Source organism: Loxodonta africana, chromosome 5 (assembly GCF_030014295.1).
Source record: "Loxodonta africana isolate mLoxAfr1 chromosome 5, mLoxAfr1.hap2, whole genome shotgun sequence".
Lineage (NCBI taxonomy): Eukaryota > Metazoa > Chordata > Mammalia > Proboscidea > Elephantidae > Loxodonta > Loxodonta africana.
In genome coordinates, this window is record NC_087346.1 from 75,966,811 (window position 1) to 75,993,588 (window position 26,778).

The window sequence follows — 26,778 nt, forward strand, 5'->3', positions numbered from 1 at the left end:
ATTTGATCAATGTCTGCCTCTAGATCCCAAACTTGCCAACAGCAGTATCCATTCCTCCTTTTGCTCACCAATATATCTCCAGGGCATAGTCTAGTGATTGGCACATAACAAACGCAAACCAAACCAGTTACCACTCAGTCGATTTTGACTTATGGGGACCGATGTGTTTTTGAGTAGAACTACCTTCTGTTGGGTTTTCATGGCTGTGACCTTTTGGAAGCAGATCATCAGACTTTTCTTCCAAGGTACCTCTAGGTGGGCTCAAACTACCAACATTTTGGTTAGTAGCCCTGTGATTACTGTTTGCGCCACCCGGAGACTCCTGATGGCACATAAAGCAAAACTCATTGCCATAGAGTTGATTCGGACTCATAGCAACCTGTAGGACACAGTAGAACTGCCCCATAGGGTTTCCAAGGCTATAAATCTTTACAGAAGTAGGCTGCCACATCTTTCTCTCTAGGAGCAGCTGGTGGGTTTGAATAGCCAAACTTTTGGTTAGCATCTGAGCACTTTAGACACTATGCCACCAGGGTCTCCTGATTGGCACAGCCAAAATAAAAAACCCATTGCTGTTGAGTCAATTCCAACTCATAGTGACCCTATAAGACAGAGTAGAACTGCTCCATAGAGTTTCCAAGGAGCAGCTGGTGGATTTGAACTGCCGACCTTTTAGTTATCAGTCAAGCTTTTAACCACTGCACCACCAGGGCTCCAACTGGCACACAGAAGGCACAAAATAAAACTTTATAAGTATATGGCCGCATGCAGGAATAAAGGGAAAAAAGATGAACTGAGACCAAACTACATATTGGCAGATAGGTCTCGAGCTAATCGGAATAGCTTTAATGCAGTGACACCAAACTATAATAGGACTAGGGGAAGAGTTAAGGCAAGCCTGCCATCAAGATCCACACACAAGTCTTGAGTGCCTCAAGACAGAGAAGGGAGCATTACCAGCAAAGGAGAAAGTCATGATCTCCTGGAGGTAGGGGGCTGCAGTGGGAGGTCGGTACAGGATTTTGCCTTGGTTAATATCTTCCTGCGTGAAATACTGGATGGGAGAGTGAGGCTGGTCCCTGTGTTCGATGATACCTGGTGGGAGAGAGACTCAGCATGAGCATCAACAACAATTCTGATGACTGACTGAATGATCAGAACCATCAAGCCTATCTCCCCTCTGCTGGGAGTTTTTTATCCTTCAGGTAGGACTCCTTTCAGGTTGCTCTTGGTGTGCTAGATTATTCTTCAGTTATTCAAATAAAGGGCAAATATGCAACCAAATAGTCTTTAATAGGGTTTGTTGAATATAAACCATACTAAGATGCAAATTAGGAGTCCTTGGGTGGGGTGATGCAAATGGTTAATGGTTAAGTTTAGTGGGTTAATGGGTATTATGGATTGAAGTGTGTTCCCCCAAAATATGTGTTATAAATCCTAACCTCTATGTCTGTGGTTATAATCTCGTTTAAGAATGGGTTCTTTGTTATGTTAATGATGCAGGATTAGTGCAGGGTGTGTTTTGAGTCAATCTCTTACAGAAGATATAAAAAGAGCAGATTAGGACAAGCAAGAAGCAGAGATGAAGGAAGATTGATGCAAAATCACATGGAGAAGCCAGACAGCACAGCTGAAGAGACAAGGACCTCCCCTCAGAGCTGACAAAGATAGAAAGCCTTCCCCTAGACCTGGAACCCTGAATTTAGACTTCTAGCCTCCTAAACTGTGAAAAAATTAATGCCTGATTGTTAAAGCCATACACTTGTAGTATTTCTGTTATAGCAGCACTAGATAACTAAGACAGAATTTGGTACCTGAAGAATGGGGGTGCTGCTCTAACAAATACTTACAAAGAGGAAGGGGCATTGGAATTGGTAATAGGTAGAGGCTGGAAGAATTTTAAGGTGCCTAATAGTAAAGCTTAGATTGCCTTGAAGAGACTGTTGGTAGAATTATGGACGTCAAAAGCAATTCTGGTTAAGGGCTTAAAAGGAAGTGAGGAGAGCTACTGAGAAAGTCTCTTTTCTCTTAGAGAATACCTACGGCACCAGCAATAGAATGTTGCCAGAAATGTGGACATTAAATGTGTTTCTGGTGAGGCTTTAAAAGGAAACGATGAGCATGTGGTTGGACGATGGAGGAAGGATGATGCTTTTTAGGCAATGGCAAAGAACTTGTCTTAATTACATTCAAATGTTTGGTGGAAGGTAGAATTTGTAAGTGATGAACTTGGATATTTGGCTGAGGAGATTTCTCAGCAAGATCTGAAAGAGGCCATGTAGTTTACCCTTGCCACTTATAGTAAAATGCCAGAAGAGATGGACCCAAAAATGAACTGTGTGAAATGAAAACGAAACTTAAAGATCTGGAAAATTCTGTTGTACAGGCTAAGGACACATGCCCTAAAACTCTCACCAAGGACTTGGTGACTCAATCTTTTGTTAAACAGATTAATCCTGTGACTGATGGACCTAGCCAACTACCACAGCAGAAAACCTATCAGCTTAGACCAACGGGAAAGGGACAGGAAAAAAGGAAAGAAAGCTGTATGCCTCTTGTAATTCTACAGGCAAGAAACAGGCCAAAGTAGCTTCATCTCTTGTCCCCCAAGAAAAGAAACAGACCATCTCTAGAGAAGTTTGGAAATTAGCGGAACTGTTCTAAAGAGCATGTGAAATGGGTCTGCCTCAGTTTCAAAGAGTGGGGCCATCGTCTCCTGGGTTCCGAGGGGTGCAGCCATGGCCTCTTAGGTTTCAAAGAGTTAGATCTTCACCAGCTTGCTTCTGGAGTGTGGGGCTGCCATTCACGAGTGCCAGGGGGATAGGGTTGCTGCCCAAAGCTGATTGGGCAGGGCTGCCACGCCCAGTGGGCAAAAGAATGGGGTCTGCCAGGGACAAGAGTGAGTTCGCTACTCAGATGGACTGGAAGAATGGGGCCGTCCAAAGCAGAGGGAGCAGAACTGTCATTTCAGTGGGCCTAGAAGGCAGAGCTGAAGCCCAGGGCCGAAGGGCCTTCACCCAGAATCCAGACAGTATGGCCAAAACCCAGAGTCTGATGGGCTGGCCCTTGCCCAGATGGTACCAAAGACCAAAGGATTATTTTCAAGCCTTGAGAGCTAATGTAAACTGTACTGCTGGGCTTTGAACTTGCTTAGTGCTCTTTATTCCTTCTTTCCCTCCAATTTCTCCCATTTGTAATAGAAATGTCTACCTTGTACCTGTTCCACCATTGTACTGCGGAAACAGATAATTTGTATTCTAGATTTCACAGGTTCACAGATGAAGAGGAATTTTGTCCCAGGAGGGAATACACTAAAGCCTCACCCATATTTGATTTAGATGATTCAGAAGATGAGATTTTGGACTTGGACTATATTTAAGACTTTGGAGATGATGTGATGGGGCGAATGTGTTTTACATGTGGTGAGGACATAATTTTGGGGGGTTAAAGGGTGGGATATTATGGATTGAATTGTGTCCCTCAAAAATACATGTTGTAAATCCTAACCTCTATGCCTGTGGTTATAATCTCACTTGGGAATAGGTTCTTATTTTAATGAGACAGGATTAGTGTAGGGTGTGTTTTGAGTCAATCTCTTATAAGACACAAAAAGAGCAGATTAGGACAAGCACAAAGCAGGGATGGGGAAAGACTGATACCAAGCCACATGGAGATCTCCAAGGAACCAGAAACAGAAGCTGAAGAGACCAAGACTTCCCCCAGAGCTTACAGAGAGAGGAAGCTTTTTTCGAGAGCTGGCACCCTGAAGTTAGACTTCTAACCCTCTAAACGGTGGGAAAATAAATTTATGTTTGTTAAAGCCATCCACTTGTGGTATTTCTGTTATAGCAGCACTAGATAACTAAGACAACACATTAACGCTCTCAGCTGCAAACTGAAAGGCTGAAGTTTTGAGTCCACCCAGAAGTTCCTCAGAAGAAAGTCCCAGTGTTCTGCTTCCAAAAAACCAACCACTGAAGCCCCTATGGAGCACAGTTCTACTCTGACACACAGGGGGCTGCCATGGGTTAGAATAGACTTGATGACAACTGGTAAGACGCAAACCACTGCCCTTAATGTAGCTTTAAAAAAACAAACAAACCATTACCATCGAGTCCATTCTGACTCATAGCGACTCTATAGGACAGAGCAGAATGGTCCCACGGGGTTTCCAAGGAGTGGCTGGTGGATTCAAACTGTTGACCTTTTTGGTTAGCAGCCAAATCCTTAACCACTGTGTCTCCAGGGCTCCTAATGTAGCTAAGACCAGGTAATTCTCCAGAAATTATAGATACTGGCCCATAATCATGAGATTCTTTCAATTGAGTTTACATTCAAAGGTCATGGTCCCTGAGAAACTGGCACAGACTGGCATCCAGTGATGCTGTAATGAGATTTTTTTCTTCAGAAACTTCTTTGTCTCTATTATGATCTTTGGCAACAGTAACATGGGCCTTGATTATACTAAGAACAAATTCTGCAATTATCACTCTGCTTGTGATAACAGCTGTAGGGGCTCTGGATTTGCTTGCAGTTTCTTGTGGGTACAGAACTGATGCTGTGATCATCTTTCATGTCCCATTAACTCTTTAAAACAAAGGCATGTGTGAGGCTTGGTGTTGAACTAATTCCACTACTGAGAGATGGGGAGATTTATAGGCATTCTACACAAGAGGCCCAGGTTGCATAGAACTCCTTCTCTACCTCAGCAGTGGAAAGAGAACCTCTAGCTATGACTTAGAAGATTAAAAAAAAAAAAAAGGGAAAGGATGACTTTTAGGCTTTCTTTTGGCTTTATCAAAAAGGTAATGGAATTTAATTCTTAAGACTTTAATTTTTTCTTGGAAATTTCATAACATGAGAGGCTTACATCAGGGACACAGCCTCAGAGGTGGGAGCAGAACTGGCTTAATAGAAGCCAATCTCCTTTTCTGTGAGGGACAACCATTCCTTGTGGGGCACAGGCTTGTTAGTTAAACACAGGACTTGCAACCGGTTCTTTCGGGTACAACCATGGCCGACGAAGCAAAACCAGAACAGACCTGAAGCTTTAAAATTTGGGTGAAACAAAGCAGTAACCAGAATGGGAAAAATTATGGGTTGAAACCCTGCTAAAAACTTAATCTCCTTCGTGGGAAGCAAGGGCAGCATACACATTGCAAAGCAACCAAATCTCTTGGCTGTTGGATTTTCAGCAGAGGAGGAAACAGCCGGCCCCAGTCAAAGATGGCGGCTGGCCGTGCTGCTTTGAATGTGTGTTGCTCTCCACGATCCTGCCAATAATCCAGTCTCACACATCAGGCTGCTGAAACGGCTCATTACACCTCTTCCAAGTCTCCTGTTCTAGGGCTTTGACCCATAATTTTTCCCATTCAGGCTCACCCAAATTTTAAAACTTCAGGTCCATTCTAGTTTCACTTTGTCAGTCATGACTGAACTGGGTCGAACCAGTTCAAAGTCCTGGTTAAACCCAAAGTTAAGAGCTTTAAGGCTGAGGAATGGTGGTGAGAGACCACCTCTCCTCTGGCTGTAGCTGTGAATTTCTATGTCACTTTGGAAACCCTGGTGGCGTCATGGTTAAGCGCTACAGCTGCTAACCAAAAGGTTGGCAGTTTGAATCCACCAGGCGCTCCTTGGAAACTCTATGTGGCAGTTCTATTCTGTCCTATAGGGTCGCTATGAGTTGGAATCTACCAGATGGCAGCAGGTTTGGTTTTTTTTTTTTTCTAGGAAGGACGAATGGCTTCTCCAATTGGGAAAAACAACTGAGCATGTGTGGTCCAGTCCCTTTGTGACAAGCAGAGCTCCTTATCCTTAGCACATGTTCATAGACAATGCCTGTGTTTGTCCAGTTTGGCCTGTGTGTGAGAGGGGAAGCTCAATTTAACAGCTGAAATGAAAAAAACCCCAAGGGATACATATGCACACCATGTTCTCCCGGGCAGCTGGCAGTACCAAAGCTGACCCATTCATTTCCATCTATCTGGCTACAGTGGAGGGAAGCAAAGCGTATGAATAATTGTTACGCCTTAGAATTTCAACAAGTATTTCTATGTATATTAAGCAGAGAAAACTGTAGAACTTTTAAGATTGTTCAACAACCAGAACACAACAGCATCACTCAAAAGGCCATTTATTACACATCTTACCTTGATTTGGATGCAGAGGTAGAGTGATATTGTATATGATCTTTCCACTTGGCTTCCCAGAATTTACAAAGGAGAGGGAATGAGGCTGAATCACAGTCAGGCGGTCTTCTCGAGCCTAAATAAATATTTAAAAAAAGGAAAAAGAAAAAAATGGGTGTAATGAAAACAAAAGCCAGGGGCAAAATCAATCCTTGGTAAAAAAGGAAAAATAAAAATGCACTCTGGGCTTTTAAATTAGTCACACACAGCAACATTTTCTCTAAGAGTTCAAAAAAAGGATCTGGTCTCTGGAACTGCAGATTTATCTGGGTTTGGGAATCTCACATGGTTATATAGTTCCCTTCAGGTCTTCTTACACTGACTATTTTCTCCCTGGCCCCCTGGCCTAGGCTTATGGTGATGTACACTGTGGGGGTCCCAGTCTGATCACTGATTCCCTAGGTGGAACTGGGCAGTGGAATATGTTTGAAAGACAGGCTTCACAGCTGGCTCGCCAGGTCTCCTCCCCTCTAACTTCATGGGCTAAGGTTGCATCTGGCAAGAAGCTGTGAGGACCGGACTGAGGGGTTTAAGTCTTGGCACCAAGAGATTCCACAGAGCATGCCCCAACCCCCAGCTTTGCTAATGGGAACCCTGAGGATCTCTGGTTAGAATGCTAACAATGTGAACAACAAACTCACCTCAAACACTAAAGAAGTCTCACCATTCACTGTCAGGGATTTAAGAGCTGCTAATTATTATTTTTTTTTAATTAAACTACATAAAAATAGCCGATATTTTTGTCTCCACTCTAGTATTCAAAGGAATCACATATTGCTTTTCACCTGTAGCTTTCAAGACCCAATAATGAGTGAGTCAAACAATGTAATGCAGAGGCCAATGTGTGTGTAGCTTTTTCTGCCCATTCACCTGTGTACATGCAAAAATAAAACTGGTTGCCATTGATACTGACTCATGATGACTCCATGCGTGTCAGAGTAGGACTGTGCTCCATAGGGTTTTCAATAGCTGGTTTTTTTTCAGTAGACTGCCAGGCCTTTCTTCCAAGGTACCTCTGGGTGGACTCAAACCCTCAGCCTTTTGGTTAGAAGCTGAACATATTAACCATTTGCACCACCCAGGGGCTTCATGCACGTGCATCACTCATCAAAAACCAAAAAGGAGAGAATCAGACTTCCATGACCAGGTATGGCAGTAAATTGGGGACAGCAGCGAAAACACAGAGTGAAGAGCAGAAAAAACTCGTCTGAGCATGGGCCCCTTGCCTGGGTCACACATGCTTTTATGAAACAAAACAACAACGTCTGACTCACTGCAGGCTCTGCCTAGCTGACCCCTGATGGTGGGCTAGACTTTGACATGCTCTCTTGCTCTTTGAAGCCCTGTCCCTTTTAGAAGGAATTTCCCTATTTAGGAAAAGATTAAGCAGGGTTCAGTAATGCTCCTGGAGGAGGGCTAGGCATTCTTTCTTTTAACCATGAAAAAAGATTGCAGGTTGCAGTTGCTCTGTAATTGTCCCTAAGGCATACTTGTCTGGGGAGAGGCAGCGTGCGCAGGTCAGGACAACCCCCCTAATAGAAAAGAGTCATATTTCAAGCTGTTGCACAGGTCTGGAATGTAATGAGCAAGGAAAATCAGCATTGCAAATAGCAGCTGGTCACCATCCTAAAATAAAACAAGTAAGGGTAACAAATTAAAAATATATACCCTCTATAAGGTGTTTACGGAGCCCTGGTGGCATAGTGGTTAAGCAGCCATTGCTTGGAAGCCCTATGGGGGCAGTGCTACTCTGTCTTATAAGGTTGCTATGAGTCAGAATCAACTCAACAGCAATGGGTTTGGTTTAGGTTACAAACAGTGTTTACAACCCGTACACGTGCATACGTACCTACACACAGGTACACGTGAGGATACACATACACAGTCAAAAAGCACAGGCTCAGTACATTGCTTAGTATTGTTTGCCACCTTTTAATCTCAAAACCATCAGAATAACTGAAAACCCTCGGAGAACTACTGGGGTGTTTTTAAAAATCTAGATTTCCCTAAAATGATAAAGCAATAATAAGAAGAGAGAATTCTCAAGGGCAGAGGGCTATGGAAAAGAAAAATATGTTCTAGCCAAGATAACAGAGATTCTATTATGGAATTTATTGATACTTATTTCTCTACTAATAGAAATAGACACTAGGTAGAAAAAGAAAGAACCTGGTTCTCTGAAGAACACAATATTCAAGTTGAGATATATCCAAGTATTATCGATTTTAATGCTGGATATTTGGGATGTTCAATATTTATCAATTAAACATAGTAAGAAATGAGATTAAATTTCATAGAAATCATTACAGAAGGTGCTTTTTTATTAAAATATTTTTCAACATAAGATGATTACAGAATAATGGTTTTCATAATACCCGTATTACCTCTGACTATATCCAGAATCCAACTGCTTCTCCCACTTTCACTACCACCACCCTGCTGGGAGCCACAATCTCTCATCTGGATTGCCACAGTGGCTTCTCAACTGCCTTCTTGTCCCCCTCTACAGTCTATTTCAACTCAGTGGCCAAAGCTATCTTTTTAAAAAGGAAGTTAGACCTCTGTTCAACATATTGCAATGGTTCCCCATCTTACTCAAAATGAAAGCTAAGTCCTGACAATGGGCTATGAGGCTCTACATGATCTGTCCTTCCCTGCTGTCCCCCTTATTACATCTCTGAATTTCTGTCTATTATTCTCTGTTTTACTTGCTCTGCTCCAGCCACGCTGGCTTCCTTGTTGTTCCTTGAACATCCAAGCATGGTCTTAACTCAATGCCTCTGCACAGATTGTTCCCTGGATCTGGAATGCTCTTTCCTCAGATACCTGCATGGCTATCTCACTTATCTCCTGCAAGTCTTTCTTTAAATATTATCTCAAGAAAACCTAACCTCAACCACCTTATTTAAAAGGCTGTCCCTGTCTCCCACCACTACATTCTTGATCCCCTTTGCCCTGATCTTTTTCTTTTACATCATACCTCTCACAAACATACCAATGTAACTTTCTTGCTTACTGTGTTTATTCCTTATTGTCTATTTCCCCCCAAAGGAATACAAACTCCATGAAAACATGGATCTTTGTTTTGCTCACGGATGGGTCCCAAGCATCTAGAAAAGTGTCTGGCATATGGTACATGCTCAGTAAGAATTTGTTGAATTAATGAGAAACACCACTGTGGAAAGATTAAGCTAAGAAATGAAATAATTATAAAACTTTTAGTAACAACTTCGTCAACAATTTTTTAAAATGTTTTCCGTTGCATTTCAATGTCATCCACAGATTGGAGGGGCAGATATTTTAACATTTAAGTCTTAGCAAAATGGGCACGGCTTAAGCCTTTAGACTTCCAAGTCAGGATTTATCAACAACAGTATCATCACACTTTCTTCAAAAGAAAAGGCAAATTTCATATGTTGATTGTCATTCTGACAAGGCAGCCAAGTCCATGACAGGCCTGAGAAATTAGATGCCCATGGATAATAAGCAGAAGATGAGATAAGTAAAGTGAAAGTCCTGTAAGAAATCACCTCTCAGTTAAGACAACAAAATTAATAGATGTTCATGTAGCAAATATTCATTAAGAACCTATTATGTGTGCAAGGTACCAAGTCAAGAGCTACAGGGGAAGCAAGATGAATCAGATATAGACCCTCCTCTCAAAGAGTTCTAGTTTTAGTGGGGGAAAGCCATAAACAACTCTAAGAAATAAAATGCTAAATAGCATGAAAGGCTTAGATAAAGTGTAACAAGAATTCCAAGAATAAAGAAACATTTACAGAGATTATAGATAATAATGTCTTAAAGGTCTCAGAAAAAAGCATTGACAGAGAAGTCTGCAGCCATAAAACAAGTGCAACATGCCCAGACTTGAGTATATACCACAAAAAAAGAAAGAAAGAAAAAAAGACAAAACAAAAACACTACACCTTCTAACTGGATCCCTGTTAGCCTCAGTAAGAGTGGGTTAAAGAAGACTCTTGCTACAGTAACCACTCTGGAAACGAATGAAACAAAGAAAGAAAGACTTTCAAGCTGAAGGCCTTTCCCTCAAGTGGTGGCCTTGGACAACCCAACCCTGAGTTTCCTGAAGACAGGAAGTTATTCCTAAATTGCAAATCTCATCATGCCAGTCCTCAGCTACAAATCCTTCAACACCCTATTTATTTCCCCTAACAGCTATTCAGGATGAAATGTGAACACTTTCGTCTGATCTTCAAGATCTTCCATGATCTTTAATTTCTTGTTTCTTCTTCACCTTGAAATTTATGCTCCAGCCAACTAAGCTACCTGCTGTTCCCCAAACAGGCCATGTTCTCCTGTGTCCATTTTTTTCACCTGCTGCTCCTTTTGCCAGTGATGAACTTTCCCCTGTTTTTAGTCTAGATCAATGGTTCTTCAGGTATAGTCCCCAAAACAGCATCAGCAGCACCTGGGAACTTATTAAATACACACATTCTCCACCCTACCTCAGACCTACGGAATCAGAAAACTCTGAGTTAGGGCCCAGCAATCTGGCTTTAACAGTAAACCGTACAGGTGATTCTAATGTATGCTGAAGCTTGAGAGCCCCTGGTCTAGAGATAATTTACACTCAACCTTTAGGACTCAGCTCAGACCACCTCCTAGAGGAAGCCTTCCATGGACCATAACACCCGTCTCCCCACTGGATAAGGTGCCCTCCTGTCTGCTACCATATCATGGCTCTGTCATAGCATTTATAATTACAACAACATTGCTTATATATTTGCTTGTCTCCCATCAGAGAATCTAAGTTCCTTGAGAGTAGAGACTGTTTTATTGTCCTTGAATCACCAATGTCTGCCACAACACTTGGTATAAATTCCACCACCACCAGATGCTATAGGGTCGATTCCATCTCACGGTGATCCCATGAGTATCAGAGTAGAACTGTGGTCTACAGGGTTTTCAGAGGCTGGTTTTTCAGAAGTAGGTCTCTAGGCCTTTCTTCCACAGTACCTCTGGGTAGACTGGAACCTCTAACCTATTGGTTAGCAGCTGAGTGTGTTAACTGTTTGTACCACCCAGGAACTCCTGGCATAAATTAAGGGCTCAATAATGTTTATGAATGAATGGCTGAATGAATGGAGAGGTAGATTCTTCCCCGTAACACATATATGAATATACTAGATGGTTCATAACATATTGACCAATTATGCAGAAAACTTGTGTGCTTAAGATGAGTTTCAAATCACCAAGAATGTGCTTTTGTCACAGAATACAAGTATGTTCCAGAGTAATGCCCCTAATTAATGTCAAGATAAATAAATACAAATTGTACATATTTTAAGGACCAAAAGAGTACCAAATCACATTTTATGGTAAATCAACCTTTGAGATAGCCTAAATTACACTCGACAGACCTAATCTACAAATTTGTAACCGGAGACCCTAAAGGTTAAACAACTTGAAAAGCCCCTACAGAGGTCCACGGCAACAGAGCATGGCTCCTGATTCATTTTTATACCTCTAAACTCAAAATAAACACTGCATTAGCCTTTGGGAAGAAATGTGTATGCACATTTTTCCTTACAATTTAGAGAAAATTGTGATTCAAGTTCCTCCAGTCAGAATGATGAATTATAGACTTTATAGTGTTGCTGAATTATGATTTCTTTAAATTATGGTTTACGGTGGAAATGCCGATACCAGCTATTCATTAAAAACTTTCTATTTCCCCCTTTGTGTCTCTGTCATGCCCCAGACCCATAATTTCTGTAACTATAGCTGCTCTCTTTGTTGTGGCTCAAGGCTGACACGCTACTTTGGAGTGTAATTATGTGGGCGCTAACTGAAATGTGGATTTGACATGATTAATTTACAAGGACTTATATGTTTGTGGCTCTGTCTGGAAGAGGGTTCTGGCATTACATACGCCAGACACAGGGTTACAGTGAAGTTGCTAATTGTCTGAACTAAGCTTCATGTACTAATTTAGCTGTCACCTTGCTTCAAACCTTTCCATGGACCACTGTCCTTCCCGCACAGTATACAGGGCTTTCTGTGTCTAGCCTGCTGACCTCCACATCCTCATCATGGCTCCTCTGGCTTCCTAATTTCTCCAGGCTTACTGAACTAGTTACAGTTTCTCAATACTTACACTCCCTCTCACCTCTGTAGCTTTTCATTGCTGTTTTTACCTCTGGCAGTGCCCTTCATCATCACCTGTCTATTCCTCCCAGCCTGCCCCCAAAACCTTCACCTGGATAATTTGTACTTATCTCTCTGGATTCAGGATTGACAGTTCTTTCAACAGAAGCTTTTATAATAGAAAAGAAACTTCAATAAGACTTCTGGAAAATAGAGTAACAGTCTCTCCAGCTAGGTGGTTGTATAACTAGCTGAACAATTAAACCCATATGGTGCTAATTAAGTGGGCATAAGGCTGGAACTTCCTCCAAGTACCCAGGAAAGGCCCTTTGACTGTCCGGGATGTTGCAGAAAGAATATCAGCAATGGGTGCGAGGTCGAGATGGATTACACCTAACTTTCCTTCTATTCTGGAAGCTTTAAATTCCCTTTTCAAGTCAGTGAGAAATGTGTTTATGGGCTGGTATTAGCCCCCAGGTTTTGTGTTCTGGACTAGGCATTCACTGGATATTGAATCACGAAGTTCTACCAAATCTTGTCAGTGTGCCTTCTTCAAGCAGGAACCACGAGCTCTCCCACCAAACTTACAGTCATGTGGAGAGATGCTCCAAGCGAGAGTTTAGGTGCCTCAGGTGTCTGTGGTAAGATGGCGATGTTGAACGTGCGGCTCTCCAGATGGGTCTGGGCGTCTGCAGCACTGGACACCTGAAATGAAGTCACACCGGTGAGGTGCTCATATTCTTTGGGCAGGAACACATTTGTAAGTATTTCTTTTCTTCCTTTAAACCATCTGTATTTGAATTCTACATACTCCTGCATGACAATTTTCCTTGTTCTTCATATTTTAAATTGTTTACTGATTATAAAAAATGATAAACATTTTAAGCAACTGTGAAAATATGAGAAAATATAAATAACAAATAAAATCATCTACAATTTCACTATCTAGAAACAATCATTTTTAATATCTGATGCATTTCACCTTAATTTTTTCCTACACATATAAATCAAACTTTATAGCCAATGTATATTCTGTTTTTCTACTTACCATTATGATATTTCGATATATCATTAAATCTTCTTGAAAACATCATTATTGGATGGCTACAAAATGTCCTTTTATGAGCATACTGTTGTTGTTAGTCGCTCTCAAGTCGGCTCCAAAGCTGGGTGGCCCTTTGTACAACATAATGAAGTGCTGCCCTACTCGGGCCATTTTCACGATCACTGACAAGTCTGAGTTGATTGTCACAGCAATCGTGTAGTTCCTTCCAACCTGGGGGTTCATCTTCCAGCACTATTTCGGACAGTATTCTGTTGTGATCTATGGGATTTTTATTGGCTGATTTTCAGAAGTAGATCACCAGGCTTTTCTTCTTAATCTGCTTAGTCTAGAAGCTCTGTTGAAACCTGTCCACCATGGGTGACCCTGCTGGTATTTGAAATACTGGGGGCATAGCTCCTAGCATCATAGCAACAGGCAAGCCATCACAGTATAACAAACTGACAGACAGGTGGCAGAGTAAGCACATGCCATATCTCATTTTTATTCCGTCTCTTAAATCTCTACACAACACAAATCTACAGCTAAATTATAAGCGACAAACACCTACAGTCTCAGCCTCATCATTGTAAGGCAAGATGAACAATTTTTACAATTGGGACAGTAGTCACAGAGTTAACTTTTTCTTGCGTTAAAAAATGCCTGAAAAGTGGTTAATTTCCTACGCAGCTACTCCATCTTCTCTGTCCTACTGAGCTGCTCCCATAAAATCTTCATATCCCTGTAGTTTGCTCTACCTTAGGCTTGTCACAAGAATTGCTAAGGCCTAAGTGCCCATGTGGAAACCCTGGTAGCATAATGGTTAAGAGCTATGGCTGCTAACCAAAAGGTCAGCGGTTCAAATCTCCCAGGTGCTCCTTGGAAACTGTATGGGGCAGTTCTACTCTGTCCTATAGGGTCACTATGAGTCAGAATCGACTCGACAGCAACGGGTATGTGCCCATGTGCAGATGCATTAAATCCAAGGAAAGGGGGCAGGGCTCTGTATACTCTGTGAAAAAAGGCAGGGGTAACAGTCCTTTCTAAGGTTACACTCAACAAATTGTCTTCTTTGTTTTTACCTTAATCACATTAGATATCTGAAGCTTAAGTTTCAGAATATCTACATGTTCTAAATGAAACATTTTATAGTGTCACTGTAAATAATATTAATAACAATAGCTATGACTCACTGAACACTCTATTATGGATTCAGCACCATACTAAAAAAAAAAAAAAAATGCCATCAAATTGATTCCGACTCATAGTGACCCTATAGGACAGAGTAGCACTGCCCCCATAGGGTTTCCAAGGAGCAGCTGGTGGATTTGAACTGTCGATCTTTTGGTTAGCAGCCTAAGCTCTTAACCACTGTGCCACCACCACTAGCCATTTTTTTCAATAGACTATTTTTTAGAGCAGTTTTAGGTTTACAGAAAAATCGTACAGAATGTTTCCATATGTCCACTCTCTCCTACACATTGTTTCTGTTACAACTGACAAACCAATATTGATACATTATTATTAACTAAAGTCTACAGTTTACACTGGAAACCCTGGTGGCATAGCGGGTAAGTGCTAGAGCTGCTAACCAAAGGGTCAGCAGTTTGAATCTGCCAGTCGCTCCTTGGAAACTCTATGGGGGCAGTTCTACTCTGTCCTATAGGGTCTCTGTGAGTCAGAATCAACTCGACGGCACTGGGTTTGGTTTTTGGTTATAGTTTACATAATGGTTCACTCTTTGAGTTGTAGTCCTATGGGTTTTGACAAATGCATAATGCCATGTGCCCACCATTACAGTATCATACAGAATAATTTCAAACCTGTCACCATCCAGATGATTCTGATTCATAGCGATCTATAGGACAGAGTAGAACTGCACCATAGGGTTGGGCTTCCAAGGCTGTCATCTTTATGGAAGCAGACTGCCACATCTTTCTCCCTCAGAGTAGCTGGTAGGTTTGAACAGCCATCCTTTCAGTTACCAGCTGAGTGCTTAACCACTTTGCTACCAAGGACCCTTCAGAATAATTTCACTGCCCTAAAAATGCTATGTACTCTGTCTATCCATCCCTCCTCCCTCCTCCTGGCCTCATGGCAACCACGGATCTTTTCACAGTCTCCAAAGTTTTGCCTTTTCCAGAATGTCATATATTTGGAATCATACAGAACGTAGGCTTTTCATACAGGCCTATTTCATTCAGCAGTACACATTTAAGGTTCCTTCATGTCTTTTTGTGACTTGATAGCTCATTTATTTTTATTGCTTAATAAAACTCCAATTGGTTTGTATGAATGTATCACAGTTGGCTTATCCATTCAACCACTGAAAGACATTTTGGTTGCTTCCAATTTGGGGTGATTATGAATAAAGGTGTTATAAACATTTACGTACAAGTTTTCATATTGACTTAGGTTTTTATCTCATTTGAGTAAATATCTAGGAGTGTGATAGCTGGATTGAATGGTAAACCTATGTTTAGTTTTTAAAGAAACTGCCAGCTTGTCTTCCAAAGTGGCTGTACCATTTTACATTTCCATCAGCAGTGAATGAAGAGTTCCTGTGGCTCCACATTCTTGCCAGCATTTGGTGTTAGTGTCTTGGATTTATTCATTCTAATAGCTGTGTAGTGGTATCTCATTGTTGTTTAAGATCTGCAATTCCCTAATGATATACGATGTTGAATATTTTTATATGCCTATTTGCCATCTGTGTGTCTTCTTTGGTGATGTTTCTGTTCAGATCTTTCACTCATTTTGTAATTGGATTGCTTGTTTTCTTATTGTTGAGTACTAACTGCATTTTCAAAGGTTATCTTACTTAATACCCACAAAGTAGATATGATGACATCCACTTTTACAGATGAGGAAACTGAAGCTCAAAAAAGGTAAGCAATGTGTCAAAGTTACAAAGTCAAGGAATGGCAGTAATTAACCAGGTCATTTGGGTACATGATCTTTCCACTGATCAAGACAACTCAACTTAGTAGCTCTTGGGAATAAAGAGAGGGGAAATACATGTCCTCCTATCTCTTGAAGAAAAGGAATGGATGATTGGGCAGACAGTAAAATGCAGGTATACTACTTAGCAAGTGAATCAGTTCTGATTCTCACAGTAAGGACACTGGCATGAAACATATTGGTCTTTTTCAAACCACATCTCCTGAGGTTTCTGTCAACGTGATCTGAATATATCAAAACCAAAGCTCCGTTCCACACCAAAAATAACTGTGCATGTGCGTGCTTTCATCTCACTCTGCCATGCTCTACTATTTGATTCCACTCACATTATACAAATCTCAAGTCTTACATGTAAAGTAACAGATGGGATACACTGATGGCTCATGACAGGATATCAACATTAAAATGGAATAAATTCCATGCAAATCATTATATTGTATCTTCTGCTTTAATAAAAAAAAAAAAAAGGAAGAAAGAGAAGAATCATTAGAACCACATCTTTTTCAGTTTAAAACTCTTCTGATGTTGTTGTCAGGTGCCGATGAGTCAATTCCAACTTATAGCGACCCTATGTACAACAGAATGAAATACTACCTGTCCCTGAGCCATCTTCACAATTGTTGCTATGTTTGATCCCATTGTTACAGCCACTGCGTCAATTCATTTTGTTGACAGTCTTCCTCTTTTTTCCTGACTCTCTACTTTACCAAGCATGATGTCCTTCTCCAGAAACTGGTCCCTCCTGATAATAAGTCCAAAGTACATGAGATGAAGACTCACCATCCTCACTTCTAAGGAACATTTCGGCTGTACTTCTTCCACAATAGATTGTTTGTTCTTCTGACAATCCATGGTATATTCAATAATGTTTGCCGACATCATAATTCAAATATGTCAATTCTTCTTTGATGTTCCTTATTCACTGTCTAACTTTTGCATGTATACGAGGCTATTAAAAATACCATGGATTGGGTCAGGCATACCTTAGTTCTGCAAGTGACATTTATGGTTTTTTAACACTTTAAAGAAGTCTTTTGCAGCAGATTTGCCCAATGCAATATGTCATTTGATTTCGTGACTGCTGCTTCCATGGGTGTTAATTGTGGAGCCAAGTAAAATGAAATCCTTGACAACTTCAGTATTTTCTCCATTTATCATGATGTTACTTATTGGTCTAGTTGTGAGGATTTTTATTTTATGTTGAGGTGTAATCCCTACTGAAGACTGTGGTCTTTGAGCATCATCAGTAAATGCTTTAAGTCCTGTTCGATTTCCCCAAGCAAGGCTGTGTCATTTGCATATCACAGGTTGTTAATGAGTCTTAGCCAATCCTGACTCCTTGTTCTTCTTCATACGGTCCAGCTTCTCAGATTATTTGCATACAGACTGAATAAGTATGGTGAAAGGTTAAACTCCTGATGCACACCTTTCCTGATTTTAAGCCACTTAGTATCCCCTTATTCTGTTTGAACGACTGCCTCTCTATGTGCAGGTTCCTTATGAGCATAATTATTCTGGAATTCCCATTCTTTGAAATGTTACCCATAATTTGTTAATGATCCACATAGTCGAATGCCTTTGCATAATCAATAAAATACAGGTAATCATCGTTCTGGTATTCTCTGCTTTCAGCCAAGATCCATCTGACATCAGCAATGATACCCCTCATTTCATGTCCTCTTCTGAATCCAGCTTGAATTTCTGGCAGTTCCCTGTCAAGGTACTGTTGCAACTGTTTTTGAATTATCTTTAGCAAAATTTTATTTGCATGTGATATTGATACTGTTCAATAATTTCCACATTCTGTTAGATCACCTTTCTTTGGAATAGGCATAAATATGGATTTCTCCCAGTCAGTTGGCCAAGTCTTCCAAATTTCTTGGCATAGACAAGTAAGGACTCCCAGTGTTGCATCCTTTTGTTGAAACATCTCAATTGGTACTCCATCAATTCCTGGAGCCTTGTTTTTCATATGCTACCTCCTGAAATGGTTGAACACTGACCAATTCATTTTGGTACAGTGACTCTGTGTATTCCTTCCATCTTCTTTTGATGCTTCCTGCATCATTCAGTGTTTTGCCCACAGAATCCTTCACTATTGCAACTCAAGGTTTGAATTTTTTCTTCAGTAGTTTCAACTTGAGAAATGCTGAGTGTGTTCTTCCCTTTTGGTTTTCTAACTCCAGGTCTTTGTACATATCATTACAATACTTTCCTTTGTCTTCTTGAGTTGCCTTTTGAAATCTTCTCCTCAGCTCTTTTACTTCATCATTTCTTCCTTTTACTTTAAGTTTCAGAGTCTCTTCTGACATCCATTTTGATCTTTTCTTTTTTTCCTATCTTTTTAATGACCTCTTGCTTTCTTCATGTATGATGTCCTTGACACCATCCCACAACTCATCTGGTCTTCAGTCATTAGTGTTCAATGCATCAAATCTACTTTTGAGATGGTCTCTACATTCAGGTGGGATATATTCAAGATTGTACTTTGGCTTTGGGGGACTTGTTTTAACTTCCTTCATCTTCATCTTGAACTTGAAAACGAGCAATTGACAGTCTCTTCTGCAGTTGGTCCCTGGCCTTGTTCTGACTGATGATATTGAGCTTCCCTATCATCTCTTTCCACAGATGTCATTGTATACCATCCGGTGAGGTTCATATGTATAGTCACCATTTATGTTGTTTACAAAAAAGTATTTGCAACGAAGAAGTCATTGGTCTTTCAAAATTCTATCATGATCTCTGGCATCATTTCTATCACCAAGGTCATATTTTCCAACTACTGACTCTTCTTTGTTTCCAAATTTCACATTCCAATCACCAGTAATTATCAATGCATCCCGATTGCATGTTTGCTCAATTTCAGACTGCAGAAGTTGGTAAAAAATCTTCAATTTCTTCATCTTTGGCCTTAGTGGTTGGTGTGTAAATTTGAATAATAGCCGTATTAACTGTCTTCCTTGTAGGCATATAGATAGTATCCTATCACTGACAATGTTGTACTTCAGGATAGATCCTGAAATGTTCTTTTTGACAATGAATGTGACACCATTCCTCTTTGTTACTCCCAGGGTAGTAGACCATCACCCAGTGCTGTCAAGTCAATTCCGACTCATAGCAACCCTATATGCTCGCTTTGGCAGCACATATACTAAAATTGGAATGATACAGAGAAGATTAGCATGGCCCCTGCACAAGGATGATATGCAAATTTGTGATGTAGACCATATGATTGTCCAATTCAAAGTGGCCAATAACAGTCCTTTTCAGCTCATTAATGCCTACGATATCGATGTTTATGCATTCCACTTCATTTTTGACAATGTCCTATTTTCCTAGATTCATATTTCATACATTCCACAACTATTAACTGATGTTTGCAGTTGTTTCTTCTCATTTCAGTCATGCCACATCAGCAAATGAAGGTCCCAAAAGCTTTAGTCCCTCCATGTTATTAAGGTCGACTCTACTTTAAGGAAGTAGCTCTTCCCCGGTGCATTTTGAGTGCCTTCCAACCTAAGGGGCTTATCTTCTGACAGTGTATCAGCCAATGTTCCACTGCTATTCTTAAAGTTTTCACTGGCTAACTTTTTAAGAAGTAGACTGCCTGGTCTTTCTTCCTAGTCTGCCTTAGTCTGGAAGCTCCTCTGAAACCTGTCCACCATGGGTGACCCTGCTGGTATTTGAAATACTGGTGGCATAGACTCCAGCATCACAGCAACACACAGTCCACCACAGTACAACAACTGACATATAAGTGATGGTAAAACTCTTTAGGGATGCTAAAACGATGAATGGGAAAGTTGTTAATCATTTATTTAAACATAAACCCATAGTGTTTATGTCATTTGGAGTCAAAATTATGAGATAAGCCTATAAAACAATGAGACTTTAAAAACAAACATAACAAAACTTTCACATCCCATAGAATAAGTCCCAGAGAGTTGTCGCATACTTGCAATAAAGATGCTGTCATTGTTCAATACACTTTTTGGGATGCCTTCTAAGTTAGCTCACAAATCATATAAGAGAAGTAGACTCATCACTGTATAATTACTCCTTGTTTTTAACCAAAAATAATTACCCCCATTCTTCTTTGCAGACATGATTCTAAATAACTTTTAGCTATTTTCAGAACTTAAATCCACTTCCAAAGGATGGTATACTGTCACTATTTAGGATATTCTAAATAATATCCCATAGGCTTCAAAGATGATTTCAAGGGGGAATTGTAAACACATTATGAGCAAAATATGTGAAGACTATCTAAAGGGGACCACTTTCTAAGTACAGTCATGTACCACATAACTTCCATTCATGCAACGCCCAACCACATATATGTCTGTGGTCCCACAATGTTATAATACCAAAACCAAAACCTTTTGCGGTCAAGTCGATTCTTACTCATAGTGACCCTAGAAGACTATGAGAACAGAACTGCCCCATAGGGTTTCCAAGGAGCAGCTGGTGGATTTGAACTGCTGACCTTTTGGTTAGCAGCTGAACTCTTAACCACTGCACCACCAGGACTCCAAGATCATAACAGAGTTCAGAATCAGAAAACGTGATGTAGTGGACGTAACTGGACACAGCGGATGCAACAGCTTCCTGATCACAAGACATGTATCTCATGCCTTTTGTATACAGAACGATTGCGCTGCTTGGTGTGTAAGGGTACAATACATACATAACCTACAAAACATATGCCTTGATAGTCATAATAAAATGCCTATGTTAATAGCTTATGTATGTACTGTAATGTACTTTCTATCATTATTTTAACGTGAACTTTCCCTACTTACAAATAAAAAGTTCACTGTACAACAGTGTATGCTTCGACTCATAGACAGCAGCATCCCATCTCGTATTTGCAAAATGTCCAAATTACATAATGTCCTATTTCACAGAACAAACCTTGGACGTCAAGCGACACATGACCATAAAATGTTCAACTGGATGTCTTAAACTCTAGTGAGTTTAAAAAAAAAAAAATCAGTAACTTTTGCAATTTCATAGTTACCCACTTAACCAACTTGCAAAAGCAATCAAATACCATTCGGAGCAGGTGCTTAGAATTCTCTTCCAGGGAAATGCCTCCATATTGATAACGTTCTTCATCTTGACCCCTATGAAAGCAAAGGCATATCAAAGAAGTCTAGTTTTCTGAGGTGACTTCTTTTGATTGGGGTCTTTGCCTTCATTCTGACTTATTTCTTCAGGACTGCTGCAGTCCCCAGGTGCTCAAAATGAAAAGTTAGCTTGGGCAAAGGGCGCACAATGTTTACTCAGTTATTGGACATTCAATGTGCTCAGTGTAATTTCATTTTAATGGCTTCCAAATTTATTTCAGCCTGCTTTCTGGAAAAATACACCTCTTTTCCACAACATAAATTAGTCAGGCAATGAAGATGTACACACCAGCCATCAGAAGCAGGATGGATGATAATTTTCACAAGCTGAGTTATTGTGGTAGTTTTTCCCCAACTGGATCCTAGACAAAGAAAAATTCTCAGACTTGGAGGGTTCTGACACTGCCTTGGCTGCACACTATGAATGCTTCTTTATACTTTTTCTGACACTTCATCAAATTCTTCTCTGTATCTGTGACTAAATGCCCTTTCTCATTTGTAATTTCTCCTTTGTGTTCTGGATTAATTCTTTATTTCTAAATTGTGACTTCCAGAGGTTTGTCTAATGCTATTCGTTTTTTTTTCCCCCCAAAGAACCAAGCTTTATATTCATTTCTCAATTCTAGCATTTTACAATTAATTGATTCCTCTGTTTATCTCTATTAATTCCATCCTTTTGTTTTCCTCAGGTGTATTTTTTGGTACTGTAGCTTCTTAAACTTTGATTAGTCCGTTTATTTTCATGATTTTCTGTTCAATAATAACAGCTTAAGAACATCGATTTTCTTTTGAGTACTATTTTGGCCATGTAATTTTAGTTTTGATAAGTTATTTCCCCATGAATATTTTATAATAGTTTCACCATTTTGATTTCCTTTTAGATCTAGTAATTATTTGTTGTTGTTACTTGCCGTCGAGTTGGCTCTGACTCATGGTGACCTTACGTATAACAGAATGAAACATCGCCCAGTTCTGTGCCATCTTCACGATTACTGGTATATTTGAGTTCTTTGCTGCAGCTATTGTATCAATCCAGCTCATAAAGGATTTCCCTCACTTTCGTTGACCCTCTACTTTACCAAGCATGATGTCCTTTTCTAGAGAATAATTATTTAGATTTTTAAAAAAATAATCCAAGTACTTGCAATTCTTCATTCTACTTTTTTATTATTAATTTCTAATTATGTTTCATAAGGAACATTGGTGGTTCAGTGGTAGAATTCTCACCTTTCATGCGGGAGACCTGGGTTTGATTCCTGACAATGTACCTTATGTATAGCCACTACCCATCTGTCAGTGGAGGCTTGCATGTTGCTATGATACTGAACAGACTTCATCAGTGCTTCCAGGCTAAGATGGACTAGGAAAAAAGGACTGGTGATCTACTTATGAAAATCAGGCAATGAAAATCCTATGGATCATAATGGTTTGGTCCACAACTGATCTTGGGGATGGCATATAAACGGGCCACTGTTTCATTTGTACCACTGTGCATGGGGTCTCCATGAGTCGGGGGCTGGCTGACTCCACAGGAGTTAACAACAATAAATGCTTCATAATGGCCAGAGAATGTACTGTTTATAATTTTCGTCCTTTAGTTTATCAAAGATCTCTTTAATATCTGGTATTTGACCAATTTTTGTAAATAATAAAAACATTTGCATAGTATTTACTATGTCCTAAGTACTCTTCTAAATATATGTTTTAGCTCATTATATTCTCAGAATAATTCTATTTTACACAATGAGGAAAAAGGAGCTCAAGGAGCTTAAACAATGTGCCCAAAGCAGTGCAACAAGTAAGTGGCAGAACTGAGATCTGAGCCCACTGAGTCTGGCTGCTAAGTCCATGATCTTATCATATAAGTGTTCCAAGAATGCCTGGGGAAAAAAAGATGTTTTCTCCGTATGGTATTTTAAGGTAAATTTTTCTGAACACTTCAGCCATAATCTAACACAAAACTCTCTACTGTGCAATGACTGCTTGTGGTTGTTGTTTTTGTTAGGTGCCGTCAAATGGGTTCCAACTTATATAGCAACCTCATGTACAACAGAATGAAATACTGCCCAGTCCTGTGCCATCCTCACAACCATTGCTTTGCTTTAGCCCATTGTTGCAGCCATTGTGTCAATCGAACTTGTGGAGGGCCTTCCTATTTCTCTCTGGCCCTCTACTTCACCAAGAATGATGTCCTTCTCCAGGGACTGATCCCTCCTGATGACATGTCCAAAGTACGTGAGGTATAGTCTCGCCATCCTTGCTTCTAAGGAGCATTCTGGGGGTACATCTTCCAAGACAGATTTGTTCGTTCTTTTGGCAGTCCATGGTATATTCAATATTCTTCACCAACAACACAATTCAAAGGCATCTATTCTTCTTTGTTCTTCCTTATTCATTGTCCAGCTTTCACATGCATATGAGGTAATTGAAGATACCAAGGCTTGGGTCAGGCGTGCCTTAGTCTTCAAGGTGACATCTTTGCTTTTCAACACTTTAAAGGGGTCTTTTGGAGCAGATTTGCCCAATGCAATGCGTCTTTTGATTTCTTGACTACTGCTTCCGTGGGTGTGGACTGTGGATCCAAGTAAAATGAAACCCTTGACAACTTCAATCTTTTCTCCATTTATCATGATGTTGGTTATTGGTCTAGTTGTGAGGATTTTTGTTTTCTTTATGTTGAGGTGTAATCCATACTGAAGGATATAGTCTTCAACCTTCATCAGTAAGTGCTTCATGTCCTCTTCACTTTCAGCAAGCAAAGTTGTGTCATCTGCAAAACACACATTGTTAATGAGTCTTCCTTCAATCCTGATGCCCTGTTCTTCATATAGTCCAGCTTCTCGAATTATCTGCTCAGCATACAGATTGAATAAGAATGGTGAGAGGATACAACCCTGATGCACACCTTTTCTAACTTTAAACCACAAAGTATCACCTTGTTCTGTTTGAATGACTGCCTCTTGATTTATGTATAGGTTCCTCATGAGCACAATTAAAAGTTCAAGAATTCCCATTCTTCACAGTGTTATCCATAATTTGATATGATCCACACAGTCAAATGCCTTTGCATAGTCAATAAAACACAGGTAAATATCTTTCTGGTATTCTCTGCTTTCAGCCAAGATCCATCTGACATCAGCTATGATATCTCTGGTTTCACCTTGAATTTCTGGCAGTTCCCTGTCCATATACTGCTGCAGCCACTTTTGAATGACCTTTAGCAAATTTTACTTGCATGTGATATTAATGATATGGTTTGATAATTTCCACATTTGGTTGAATCACCTTTCTTCAGAATAGGCATAAATATGGATCTCTTCCAGTCAGTTGGCAAGGAAGATGTCTTCCAAATTTCTTAGCATGGACTAGTGAACACTTCCAGTGCTGCATTCATTTGTTGAAACATCTCAATTGGTATTTTGTCAATTCCTGGAGCCTTGTTTTTTAACAGTGCCTTCAGTGCTGCTTGGATTCCTTCCTTCAGTATTGTTGGTTCCTGATCATATGTTACCTCCTGAAATGGTTGAAGACTGACGAATTCTTTTAGGTATAGTGACTCTGTATATTCCTTCCATCTTCTTTTGATGCCTTCTGTATCATTTAATATCTTCCCTGTGGAATCATTCCATATTGGAACTTGAGGCTTGAGTTTTTTCTTCAGTTCTTTTAGCTTGAAAATGCTGAGTGTGTTCTTCCTTTTTGGTTTTCTACCTCCAGGTCTTTGCACATGCCATTATAATACTTTACTTGGTCTTCTCGAGCCAACGATGAAGAAATTGGAGATTTTTACCAACTTCTGCAGTCTGAAATTGAGCAAACATGCAATCAGGATGCCCTGATAATTACTGGTGATTGGGATGTGAAAGTTGGAGACAAAGAAGAAGGATTGGTAGTTGGAAAATATGGCCTTGGTGACAGAAATGATGCCAGAGATCACATGACAGAATTTTGCAAGACCAATGACTTATTTATTGCAAATACCTTTTTTCAACAACATAAATGGCTACTATACACATGGGCTTCACCAGATGGAATACCCACCAATCAAATCAACTACATCTGTGGAAAGAGACAGTGGAAAAGCTCCATATCATCAGTCAGAACAAGGATAGGGGTCAACTGTGGAACAGACCATCAATTGCTCATATACAAGCTCACGTTGAAATGGAAGAAAATTAGAACAAGTCCATGAGAGCCAAAGTACGACCTTGAGGATATCCCACCTGAAATTAGAGACCATCTCAAGAATAGATTTGACGCACTGAACACTAATGACTGGAAGGACAGACAAGTTGCGGAATGATATCAAAAGACATCATACATGAAGAAAGCAAGAGGTCATTAAAAAGATAGGAAAAAAAGAAAAGACCAAAATGGATGTCAGAAGAGACTCTGAAACTTGCTCTTGAATGCCGAGTAACTAAAGGAAAAGGAAGATATGATGAAGTAAAAGAGCTGAACAGAAGATTTCAAAGGGCAGTTTGAGAAGACTGCTTGTGGAGATATCTGTAAATCTAAACGGACAGATTAAAAAAATCTCTCAGTACAATTAATTATATTTTTCTTCTCCCAAACATGAATTCCAGATTACTGCAGAAAATTACCCAAGGCATTTATAAATAATGGTGATGGTTTCCATCATACTGTTCAGGCATCAGAAAGATCATGAAATGAAGGGTACCTGAAAGCGGAAGGAGTCACTTTGGGCTGGGGCCCCCGAGTGCCTGTACCATATGATGCCTTCATTGATGTCTTGCTGGGTGAAGGTACTGGTGGGGGTTGCTGTCCTCCCATCAGGCAGGTGCTGCCCTTCATCTGCTGGACTGTCTGCAGGCATATTAACCAGAAGGACCACATCCCCTAGGAGAAAACAGGCCACACAGTTAATAAAGATCCCTGGAAAAAATAAGTGAGTACCATCATTCTCCTTTCCACAAACCTACCACATCTCTTTCTCTATCAGATAAGAAATGATATGCTGTATTTTTAAGCAAATAACACACACCTTCTACATTTGCTTGCCAACCACACCTTCCCCCCCAGTATTTTCATAGTCAAGCGTTATGCTAATTTTTTTATAGCATGTAAAAAACCTGGCATAGTGCGCTCATGAAAATACTTGTAGGTGGAGAGGGCATGGTTGACAAATAACGTGTGCTATTTGCATAAAATATGGTACTTCTTTGTTTTAATGTAAGATTGGTAGCATCACTTGGGGGGCTCAAGGGGTGTGGACCACCCTGGGTGACAATGTCAGAGAGGGTGACACTAAAATGACTGTCTATAATATTTTTGTGCAGCGTTTCAGCAGAAATTTATTATTTTTTAGAGGAATATTCTTGTAGTT

General features: G+C 40.1%; 1 protein-coding gene and 1 non-coding gene across 2 annotated transcripts in view; one reads left to right on the forward strand and one right to left on the reverse strand.

The window, feature by feature from the left end:
* The window catches only part of FRAS1 (Fraser extracellular matrix complex subunit 1), a 524,357-nt gene that overhangs the window by 130,265 nt on the left and 367,314 nt on the right, over positions 1 to 26,778 (reverse strand). The window contains exons 31-34 of the mRNA XM_064285669.1: positions 26,113 to 26,291; positions 12,888 to 13,004; positions 6,150 to 6,264; positions 958 to 1,095 (exon numbers count right to left, since the gene is read on the reverse strand). Of these exons, the coding sequence (XP_064141739.1) occupies positions 958 to 1,095; positions 6,150 to 6,264; positions 12,888 to 13,004; positions 26,113 to 26,291 (549 nt within the window). The remainder of the gene's footprint in view (positions 1 to 957; positions 1,096 to 6,149; positions 6,265 to 12,887; positions 13,005 to 26,112; positions 26,292 to 26,778) is intronic.
* Positions 19,430 to 19,536, forward strand: LOC111751733 (U6 spliceosomal RNA). The gene has a single exon (XR_002786823.1). It is a non-coding gene; the product is annotated as a U6 spliceosomal RNA (small nuclear RNA).